Genomic DNA, 12,563 nt, shown 5'->3' with positions numbered 1-12,563 from the left:
AATACGTGGTCGTACGTGAAGTAGACGTAAGAAATGACATGGCGTATGCCGAGAGGGTCACATCTGGGCTTTGGTCTTTAAGAAAATAAATTCGTGGGTCATAAGGGTGGTAATTTCGTGAAATATATATATATATATATATATATATATATGTCCGAAGAAAATAACGCGAAGGACGATGTCACGTAATAACGCGAATAAAAGTGGAGAGCGAGGCGTTCTATTCCTTTCTATTCTTCGAGAAATAAAAGGAATATCGTAAAGATGCAAATTGCAAATGCAATTGAACGACATTAGCGAATATCCTCTCGATGTGTCTCGCTGTCTTGCTGTGATTTATCCAATATCTTGCCTCATTGTTGGGAAAGTGTAATAAGATCACGAGTAACTGTCACGCATTCAGCATCCCCACACCTAGAAGTTACTCCTTGCTGGAAACTGCAGACACATTATACCTTCAGTGCATTCAACTTAGTTAATCCATTAGTCACACCGAATGGGGAAACTCAAGCCCTGATATATCGCGTAAGAGTCACATTATTCAGCGCGCGCGCGCGCGCGCGCGCACACCGAAAGGTTCCGCGAAACTATATAGTGCAGAGGATTTTACGATACACTATGGAAATAATGAATTTGAAATTGCATTTGAACGGAGATACGCGGTTCGTCATATAAGAGCGCCTATAAAGATCCACTTCTATTCGATCTGCAATTAAAAATCCATCCGATAAATATTAAAAGGATATATAAGGATAAAAGACATGCATAAACAGGCTGAGATCCAATTCACCCTCTCGGATTAATTCACCAGTAACACAGATTATTACTTCGGACTCATCTCCCAACGACCTATAGCGTCTGGGCTTAGGGAGAAATGACTGGAATCACGTCTGACGACTAATCGTATTCCCCGCTTATTGCCATCTTGCTATTCATTGCGGGCAGCCATTTGTGAATAATTATCTCGAATCCGCGGTGATAATGCAGTCCCCTTAAAATTACATGGGACATTAAACGCTAAACGCGAGAGGGAGGCCTAAGGATGCCCGTGTCACGCGGAACCGGCGTCTTTCGAACGTTGCGCAACGAATATGCGGATTCGACGCAATAGACGCAAACGAATTGTTAAACGCGTAGAGTCATTTTGTGACCTCAGATTTTATACATAGGATGATCTTTCTACTTCGTTTACGTGAAACGTGTATTTTCTGCGTTCCGATGTGTTCAGACAACGTGTCGCCCTGTTACATAGGCGACAGGGTATCAGATACATATCCCGTAATTAAGATTATTGATGCAACAATAAAGGCGCTCGCGACGCAATACGGATACGGACTCTAACGATAATTTACAACGGGCGACTCGAGTATTATTGTACACGTATCCACGTACAGGGAGCGGAAGTTTAAAGATAAATCGCGGTGAGCTGTGGGATGATTAGGAGAACGTGGGATTAGGTTGCCACGCAGTCCCGGTCTACAACTTGGCGCTGGCACAGTTAGGCGCACACCATGCTACCACCATCACACATACAGTGCTCGACATATCATTCGCAGAAATCACATATGCATATACGACCACACGCATCGCTACACGGTGTCCACATTACCACAAAGTTACACGCGCCCGCACACAAACACATAATACATAGAGACACACGTCAGGCGAATGCCTCTGGTTACCTGCGGCCATTTCCAGTTTTAGACTAACGTCGAGCCACTTGCGGGAATTTACTCACGTATCATCTTACGAGGAATCGGTTAACTCGGATTGATTTATCGACGTGATCGTCCGTCCTTGAGATCCGCACGCGAGGCGGACTTTCAAGGAAATCCGGTTCTATTACCTTCTTGGTAATTTTTTTTCATCATATGAAAATTTTTACTTTTTATTAATTTTAAATAATTATCATTACTATTATAAAATTATTATTCATAATCGTTCCACTCTAATGACATTGTTATGGAAACGTATTCATAAATCATGGCTGTATTCATACATATCGTCATAAACTCGGAATTTCGACGGTTTTCGTGACGTTTCATTGTTACAGCGACACTCAACGTTTACGGCAAATAATATTTTTTTTTACGTGTACACGCCGGTTTGCGTAACTCGGCAAGCTGATGATAGTACCGGGACACAGTGCAGAATTGGCTTTTATGCAAAAGCACGTACATATCGTATGCATACGTAAACGGTATGCGGCTGTTTTCCTGGGCCAGCTTTCTTCCTAGGGCCGTATTAGCTTTCCTGTAGCTCGGCCCCATTTCCATTCCCATTAATCATCAACATCCGTGCACTTTCGTTGTATACGTGACAATCGGATCCATTCCTTTTCCGAATATGGACCCGCGGGAAATCTACTCCAAGGACTCGTAACTTTTCTACGCACCGCGACTATGCAATCAACTCCCGATCGCGATGTTCCCTCTCTCTTTGAGAGTCGTATAAAAGCGCAATTTTTCGTATGCACAAATATTTTCACTCGCTCATGGCTCACGCATAGCATTGCCCTTGAATTCGTCAACGAGCTACGTCAATTATTATATGAAAGTTTCGACAAGTTGATTACAACATGCGCCGCGTGCCACGTGACGACAAGCTGCGTTCGTTATTTTGCGCGAGCCAGGTTAATTTACGCGAAAAGCAAGAAAGAAAATAATCGCGTTTTCTCACATCGCATATTTCCATTCCCGTTCGAGTTCGACAAAATGACGAAGCCTATCGAAATTCCGACGTTTCATTCTCATCATGAATCATCGCGCTCGGTACGTGCACCAAATGATTTTCACAAATATACGTATATATCGCGCAGCTCGTACATGTCGTACACGTATTACATATCGCACGTATTCGATGTAAATCATTTCCGAAGTATCCCGAAGTATAATGAGCTTCTAATTAATCGACGCTGTTACAAGCGGTAACGAGAGAGAACATTATCGCAGGTATTAGGACTGGCAATATTTAACGATTAACTTTCGACTAATCCCGCGCCCACTCGTGGGAGTAATTCGTTCGAATTGTGAAAAAAGTTTCTCTATATATTATATACATATACATATACATATACATATATTTCGTGAGGTACACGCGTTCATCGTTGGCCGCGGGTAAAAAACCCAGGATACAGGGCACACAGCGCGGAGAGCTTTATCGTGAGCGTGTCTTCTCGTCGAGACGAGACGACGGCGAAGTTTCGCATAAATTTTTCCAATGACCCCGATCCAGTTCGATGCCAGGGGGCCAGTTTGCTCGTGAAAATAGTGCGAGCTGGCTCTCCGCCGATAGACGTCGCGCAAATCCACTGAAAGAATCATTCGACGTAATTATATTTCCGCGACCGCGATTTTCAATCCCCGCGAGTTACGACGAGTCTCGACGAGTGGGCACCCCAAATCGCACCTGCATATCACCCGATATCATTTTCATTAAGTGTCATATCATTAACTGGGGAGGGGGGGGGGGAGGGGGGGAGAGACGAGTCGCGCCCCGGTGACTCGCCGCCCTGTCGATCAATGTAGTTACAGCGAAGGTTTCTTAAGGCTTCTCAACTTAGCGAATAGCACCGTCAATTGACAACTAGTGTCTAAGCGAATTAAAGCAAAATACATTGTTAAGGCCTAATAATAGATAAAGGGAAAAAAAACTTGTTAGAGAATAATGAGTAAACTCACAGAGATGCAGATACACATACAGACACATACTACATACGCGGTTAGGTTTTCGTTATTAATTGTGTGCAAACGCTTGTCAGAATTGTATTCGCGAAGCGATGCTGTATTCAGCTGTAGATATATATATATATATCTACCATTGAGTTGTGTGTTTCCTCGCCTTCGAGCGCGTCTCCAGGTATCTCTCTGTATTTTCACTCCGTATTGTTTATCGGGCGACTCGCATATTGGGAACAAATTAATTCGGTTACCAATTCCCTCCGTGTTGACAAAAATTACATTGCGTAACATCGGAAATGTCGCATCTAATTTCGTCACGGGGCAAAATTTATGAGTCAACCGGGCTCTAATTAGTCGCTGCGCAGTGAAATTCATCATATATATATTATGAATAATTAATCTGCGTATCGTTTCTCCGGTAGAAAATGTCGCTTTACGCCGCAAATGTGCAGCATCAATTTTCGGGCCGCTGATGAAACCGGTTCTCACTTTGTGAAATGAATAAAGATTATTTGCGTGACCTCTTTAATCTCGAAATTTTGCAATTGGACAATTGTTCCTCCATTTTCGTAGCGTCATTACGGCGCATAAGAGCGCGGCATTTTTTAATTATTTCTTTTCCGATCAAATATAATCCTTATTGCCAATTAAAACGGTCTCATCCGACAACTAATTACGAATACAAATTCATATATGAGCGTATTGCCAAAATGAGTATTAAGCCTCATACTTTATTTATGTACTCTTCAACGAGACGCTCTCAAAGGCCATCATTTCGTGATTAAACGTGAAAATGAAACAAATATCGTCATGCTCCAATGTTATCTAAGCTTTTTAAGCGATCAGAGAAAAAAAGAACCCCTTTCCGCGAAACTGTTTAAAAGAAAGAGAGAACGAGAACGAGCGACAGAGCGGGAGAAAAAGAGTGTAAGAGCGAGAAGTATGTGAAGACGAAAAATTGTAATTTGAGAGAATGGAAGAGAGAAATTGAGTGACAAAATGCGAAAGAAGCGAGAGAGAGAGAGAGAGAGAGAGAAAGAGAGAGAGAGAGAGAGAGAGAGAGAGAGAGAGAAAGAGAGAGAGAGTGAGACAGCGTTAAGGGACGAAATACCTGCGGCTCTAACTCTAAATACTTATTACACTTGTTATGCTATCGATAAGTTTATATTATATCTCTATCGTGACAGAATTTACGACGTATTGTACGTGATATTATATTTATACGGGCTGTTACACACTCTATCTCCGAAACTTCCATTTCACCGCGCGGCCGAGACAGCGAACGTGGACAGCGAACGTTTAGCACACGAGAAGCGCAGGAGAGTAAAAAAAAAAAAAGAAAAAGCGGGAGGAAGAGGACAAGAGACAGATACTTACTCGAAGAAGCGAAGGAAACGTGAACAGCATCCGACATGCCGACTGATACACACATATGTCTCTTTCTCTTCGACCGGGGATATCGATTAGTCCGCGAGATTTTCACATTTGAAACCGAATCTTTATTGAGAAAAATCGCCCCGATATGACGGGAACTACGAGAGAAGACCGAGAGAAGCCCGACGCGAGGAGAACAAGTATGGAGCAGGGTCAGGACCTCGGGGCTGGCGGAGGCAACCGGAAACCCGGACCAACAGAATTTATCGCGAGTCCACCGTGAACTCGAACGTACGATCGAATCCATGAATCCAGCCAGCTGACAGACGACAAAATGCCGGTGCTTCTTCGAGGTCGCCGCCGGGCCGAAGGTTGATTAATGGCGACAAGCGAGACGAGAATGGGTTCGACCTGTCCGGCGAACGAGAAAGGGATTAAAACGGAAAGTGTGGTGGTCCGCAGTTGGATCGCGAGAAAGAAAGAGAAAGAGACAGAGAAATATAACGAGTACGTTTACATCGATGCAGTCGACAGAGCGTTGGAAGATCTGTGATGCGAAAAACAATAGACGGGCGAAGAGGAAAATGCAGTTGCGAAGACTATCGCGGGTCGAGAGCCGGGAGAAGAAAATCCTGATCTAAATCAGGCAATCGGGAGGAAAAAGAATGAGGGCTGCTGAAGAGGGGGTGATTCTCCGCGACGGAGAGACCGCTCTTTCGAGACCGCGTGCAAACGATAGCCTCCTCCCTTACCTTTATTCCGCGCCGGCTAAACGCGGAGAAACAATTCGACGATGTTTCCCCATGTCCCACAGCAATTTCCTCCGCGCCCATCTCATTCCGCTCCATTCGCAATCTCTCCCTCAGATCTGCGACCAAAGGCAGAGCATTGTGCGTGCGTGCGTGCGCGCGCGGGGCCACGGAAATCAAAGCGAGAAATTCATCTCGCAGTTTTGTAATATCCAACAAGTCGGGCGATTATTAGAATATCCGTCGCTTCGAGCATTGAGAGAGAGAGAGAGAGAAACGAGGACTTCCAAGCTCGAATCATCGTCTGGTATCATCGTTGTTCCTGCACGTCGTCTTCCTCGCGCCATTCCGTGGCCGCGCGCCCCCTTCATCCAAGACTGTAATTATATTACGAAAATAAGGAAAGCCACACCCTGCGCCATTTGCGTTCACGCGATCGGCATCGCGCGCCCTCCATTTCGTTTTTTGAACTGTTACTGAGCTTGTTTTTAATAAACTTGTTTTTTTGTTTGTTAGAACGGCAGCGGACCTGGCGGCGAATCCGGTGGACGAGCGAACGGGTGAGTACGTCGCGTCGTTATTATTTTCCTAATTAAGCCTTTAATCCCATAATTATGCTCATATCGCATTAATTTCAACGCATTCAGATTTTATATTAATCTCCGGAGTATTATATTTTTTAAGTTATGGCTGCGCACTCATAACCTAACAACAATGTTTCGTGATATATAAAATGAATATGCGAATTAATTTCTTCTTTCTTTCTCGCATTATTTTTACTGTAACTAATAAGTATCAAAAGATAAATTTTATACAATACACTTACACGGTAGAAAAGCGGAGAAATATCTGTATTGATTTTTCTAAGGAATAAGACATCTCAATCATTTCTTCTTGAATGTCAAATGGAAAATAGGGCGAAATCAATAGTGAAATTTCCTCCAATCCACACATTACACATATCCGATAAACTTCCAATGTTGAATCGCACAAATGATGATGTATATCGCGGTCTGTCATTATTCGACATAAAAAAAATTGAACCACGTAAGTGGCTCTTATCTCGGGAAAATCCAGATGTTCGACACTTACCGTGTCATTTTCCTAAAAATTGATCTTTATAGCAGGAATATTTATTATATTTTTGCTAATATCAATAAAGATTATCGATAAGTTGATGAAAATAATATTAAGCTTTATCTTAATTTTCATATTTCTTCACATTTTTTTCGAATTAAATTTCTCAGAAATAAAAAAGCGTTACGAAAAATTCCAATTATAATTTTATTCTTACGATGACGCGGCGAGGAACAGATTTAGATTTGCGGAAACTTGGATTTTCTAAAAACTTTCTAACGAGTACGAAATTTCTCTTGTGTTTCCAGCAGATTTTCAAACATTCTGAATCGCGCGAAGAGATCTCGATTGGAAATATGGCTAACTCAAACCCGTAGTTTGATGCAAAAGTTCAATTCATCCTCAATCCATGCAGATGAACTGAATCGATCTTAGATTCAACTTGCAAACACTTTGTCGATGTTTATACTTTTGATATTTATTGCTGTTCGAACATTTCAATTTTCTGTTCAAATATTAAACTTATTTCTAAAATTCTCGAATATATTTGTAGCCAAGGATTATACTTGAGAAACATAATTTCAACGAACATAACAATATGTTAATAATAACAATGTGTTATAATAATAGTAATAATAGTAATAATAATAATGTTATAATAAATAATACAACTACAATTCTATACATTTACAATCCTACAAAAATATGAAATATGAATCATAATGTAGTGATAAAAGCGTTGAAAATTGCAAGGTCAGCACGAATTGTTTAAGCGAAAGATAGACACGACCACAGACGTGCTGATGCAGCTTCCGAAATCTTTTCTGTTCCAGACATCCAGGCGACAATCCCTTCTACAGCACCATCGACAGTATGCCGGACATTCGACCGCGCCGGAAGTCGATACCATTGGTTTCCGAGCTGGTAGGTAGCCGATTGCCCATTAACACCATTCCGCCATTGTCTCCGCGTTATATATACATATGTATAAGTACACCGTGTACACACATACATATATGTACATTGCCTGGACCGTGTCCATACATTTATATATATATTCGTCGGAAATAATTACCGATCCGACGAAACGTTTTCTCGCTGTTGTCGCCATCGTTATCGATGTCGTCGTCATCGTCGTCGTCGTTCTTCTCGTCCGCAGTCACCTCAAGTCATCCGCTCAAAACGCGATGTTTCCTCGTTTTCGATATTTTCACGAGTTTGACCTCTCTCTCCGATCTCCGCGGCGATTATGCGGCCGGTTGAACTTAATTAATTTCCACCCAACTAGCTCGAGGCTGTCTCTTAGTACGCCCGGCTGTTTTAGAATTTTAACGCGCGTCCCCTTTGGTACGCTTTGGGACTCTCTGTGCCGCAGATTTGCACCAGCAGAGTGAAACAGAGCTAGAATTAATTACCGCGATGTGCGCGTCGTGTGCACCGTTCGCGAGATGCCCACGCGAGATACGTGAGCGTCCAGCTTGAACGACAGCGTATAAATTATAATCGTGAAAGTTTCCCGACACGGCACGGACACGTGGAAATTTTTATAAAATACTTTCGCGACGTATTGAATATTTTGCGCGTATCTAGTTTATATTTATATATATATATATATATATATTTATTTATTATATATGTTTATATATATATATATTTATTTATTTATTATATATGTTTATATATATATATATATATGCATATATATTTGCATACCACTGAAGTTGCCACGTACGGAAACCTGAAGTATACCTTCATTCACCCGGGGCAAACGTAGCAAAATCCATTCGCACGAGATGCACACCGGTCCTAGTGTCGAGGGTAGCTATAAAATATGAACCGATATTCAACACGCGATCAATCGGGCGACACCCGGTGCTATCGATTATACTAATCTCATCCGCTAATATATCCCAACGGACGGATATCGCGGCCTCGCCGCGTTTTATTTACTTCGCCGCGTTTCGCCGCGGATAAGCTGCAAGGGACGTAACTTCGCGTTCTCTCCCACTCTCAACTTCTCTTAGGAATACATTAAGTGAAGTAGGCGGCGAGAAGTTGTAACTGAAAGTTACCTCGAGCTTAATTAGTTTGTCATCCAGCGGATACGCAACGATACCATCGCGATTCTCTCGATTACAAAACAGCCATCGCCCTTCCTTTCTTCATCCCCGTTTCGCGAGATGACGACGACGACGACGACGACGGCGACGACGATGATCTTCAAACTGTTCTCGTCGCGAGATCTAAGTTTGTGTTATCATGCACGACGCATCTGAGGATCTGCCGTGTAAAATCGTATGAGAGACATTCTCGTTCATGTTTCAAGAAAACGGAAGATCTTTCGATGCGGCTCGTAACAAACGTGTATCTCGTCGTGATCTAATTGCGTGTTTTACGTTTCAGTGTTACCGTCGCTTTTCGCGACGAATCGAATTGCTAATTTTTCTAAAAGCCATCGCAAAGCGCCAACGAGCAAATCTAACGAAATACTTCCTGTCATGTGTGATGTCCTCTTTTCCCGATTCCCTGAAATCAAAAAGCATAAAACTTCATAGTCCGTTGATAACCGCAGCTACCTATTTTGTTCGAAATATTGAATAAATAAATGAATAAATAAATGAATAAAATAAATTTATCGAGATTGATCAAACGTAAATAATACTGAGAGAGAGATCTCATTATTTCAATAAAATTTAATAATTTAAACAAATATAATTGCACCAGTGACGATTATGCTCAGAAAACGGGCGAGAGCATTCCCGCCGCAAAATTTAAATTCGCAATTTGCTGATGCGACGTTTCTCGGGCGGTGCCTTTATTTCCGATCGTTCGATCGAAAATACTAGAAGACTCGCGATTTGAAATTCGGATAAGTCCGCGATATATTCACGGCGATTTATTCCGCTGATCGCATAAACAATGCGCGGAATAAAGACAAGTAGTCGCTTTATCCTTTTAAGTAAGGTCGTATCTTCATTCACCTCGACCAATCGAATCAATAGAAATGTTGGACTTGATTAATAAAAGAGAGGAAAGAAACAAAAGGATAAAGCTGAGTAGTTTATTTTAAAGCAAGGAGATGATCGTGTTTATGATATTTATTTTCAGTTTGATTATTATATACGCGATAATAACGCACGTGCTCAAAACGATGATAAAAGTGTCTTGTCAACGTCATGGATGCCACTGACTAAGAGCTCGCGTGTGCAACTAGTGCGTGATGCTTTAAATGAAATTCTTAAGTAGTTTATCGATCGCGCTCCGGAGAAAAGCACCTAGTCGGGATAAGTGTGTCGCGGAAAATGTGATTTAATTTAACACTAGGAAAGTGAAACGTTTGGCAGTAAAATGTAATTTCATCGGGACAAAATAATAGAAAATTTTCCAATTAATCCGTATGATATATTTAACGTGTCCCATTTTGAAAATTGTAAATCCCAGATTACCTAAGAATCCTAAATACATTCTCCTACAGATCGCACATCGATCCGACGTTAATAAAGAAACTCACCGCTCCCGTTTCTCCCTTATGAGCACTGTACACCCCTATTCCCGAGGGAACATAGGTATCCATCTTTAGATCCCAGAATCCAATGTCTGTTTCCTTGTATGTTTGTTTCTTCCCTGTTTAATGTTAACGATTCACATGTAATTGTTGTGCACATCTCATATATCTCTGGAATCCCAAAGTCTCGCGACGTGAAATATATTTTCATGTGGTTCGTCGTGACGTGAATAAAATTGTCCAGGCAGTCCGCAAAAAGCGCGAAAAAATTACTGGGTTATAACCGCGAAACTGTTTTTGCGTTATTCGTCAGAAAAATTGCAATAGTGGTGGCGAATCACGCATCGTCCGCATCAGTGTCAAACGAGCGGAATTGACCGATCACGCGTAAAACGCGATTATCGGCCAGTAATTTCGGTCGTTCAAATTCACCACGAAGACATAAATTTCTGAAAAGCAAATTATCGCCGTCGAATCTAGATGTAACGTCTTTATCAGAACGAAATAATTTTATTTAACTTTATTTTTCCTGTTTCCGTAATTTTATCTCTTCGTGATGAATCGTCTCTAATTATCGTCTCTGTGCCTCTCTTGTGTCTAACTTTTAAAACATTTATATCGTAATCTAATAAACAAACAAAAAAAAAAAAGAAATTGCAATGTGATACACGTACTAATCGGCATATAATGCTATTTTCTTTGTTTGTTCTCTGTGGCGCCCGTTGTTGTATCCACCTGAACACCTGAAAAAAAAAAACAAAACCACTCACTGAAAAAAACCTCTCAAAAAATCTCAAAAACTCTACCTCCAGGTCTTGAAGGTACTAATTAAATCCTCCTTTAGCCAATTCAATTAAAAGCTTGTTCGAACGTTTGTGCATGCAAATTTTCTTCGTCTTTACTTCGTCTTTATCCTCACTAGCAGTTATCTTTCTTCTTTAATTTACAGTCTCTTTTATTTCTCTCTCATTTTATTTTTCTATTACGATTTACATCTTTCAGCTGCTCGCTCTCAATTATTTTTTTCCGTTCGTTACGTCTTTTTTCTGCTGGTTACTGTCAACGGGATGTGCATGCTTCCCTCGTTGCGTATCGTTGAGAGTCGCGCTCTTCTCGACAGAATTGAGCCACCGTAGAAACTTCTTGATTACATCTCTAATTTCATACGACTCCATTACATGTATATCTACTCGTTAGTAAATAGATACTGAAATAATTTTGTTATCTATGGGACACGTAATTTCTATCTCCCGCGAATGAAATATCTCTGAATGCGAGAAAATAGCGGTGGCAAGTCTCCGGCGGCTCATTAAATAGAACGCGGCTCCTAAAAAATCGAAAACGGGAGATGTTTGCGCTTCAACGAGACGCATTGTCATCAGCGTGCTTCTTCTACTTACTTGTATCGCACTTGAATGTACGATTACTTCAACAATTAGAATTTCAATGATGATTAAGTAGAAATATTAGCGATTTGATGATCTGAAAGAATCTTTCTCAGATAATTATCTCTTTCGCGTGCATTCAGATTTAATCTGTCATCCGATAATTTTGTCCAATAAATCGATAAAAACGGTTAGCCTCATCGGTTAATTTTGTTCTTATCTAACAGTGGTGCCTTTCACCCGCATGCGGAATTGTTTATTGTTCGAGCATCGATGTATCGCACGGATGTCTTGGTAGCTATAGCTGTTATATGTGTTACGAATATAAAAGTATCATATTTAGCCATAAGTAGAGATTTTGATCAGGAATTTATAAGCAATTTATTTTAAAACGAAAGTTTCCTTTGATTTGTCAAGTACTCTCTCTCCGTTTCTGTCACTCCTTCGTTTTTTCACCTCTCGGCGAAGGGAAACGAGACAAGACAAAATGAAGGAGACGACTCGACGGGCACCGTTAAGAAAAATGATATCGCACGAGATTCTCACACGAGACAAAATTAAATTGCCTTGGTGCCCCTCGTGCACTGTCGCAGCATCCCTCGCCTCGGCTGAGGGACGCATTGGAAAAACGATACTGCGGCAACATATCGGCTTATGGCCGATAAAAGTGACATTAGCATGCCACAAAATTAACGCCTGATTGTCGGGATCAAACAATGGCGGCGTGCACGGTTCGCGGGGCTCTGTGTGTAATATCTTAATTGAAATCTATGCTAACCACCAAATCCTATCG

General features: G+C 41.3%; 1 protein-coding gene across 7 annotated transcripts in view; it reads left to right on the top strand.

Moving 5' to 3' along the window:
* The window catches only part of unc-13 (protein unc13 homolog), a 94,281-nt gene that overhangs the window by 45,968 nt on the left and 35,750 nt on the right, over positions 1–12,563 (top strand). For all 7 annotated transcript variants that reach the window (XM_089083562.1, XM_089083564.1, XM_089083560.1 and 4 more), the window contains 2 exons: positions 6,320–6,363; positions 7,714–7,804. In XM_089083562.1, coding sequence (XP_088939688.1) covers positions 6,320–6,363; positions 7,714–7,804 — 135 coding nt within the window. The remainder of the gene's footprint in view (positions 1–6,319; positions 6,364–7,713; positions 7,805–12,563) is intronic.

This window comes from Pogonomyrmex barbatus, unplaced genomic scaffold (genome assembly GCF_055798465.1).
Source record: "Pogonomyrmex barbatus isolate J1 unplaced genomic scaffold, ASM5579846v1 scaffold7, whole genome shotgun sequence".
Taxonomy (NCBI): Eukaryota; Metazoa; Arthropoda; class Insecta; order Hymenoptera; family Formicidae; genus Pogonomyrmex; species Pogonomyrmex barbatus.
The sequence above is the reverse complement of the archived record's forward strand: the minus strand, read 5'-3'. Positions and strand labels throughout refer to the sequence as shown.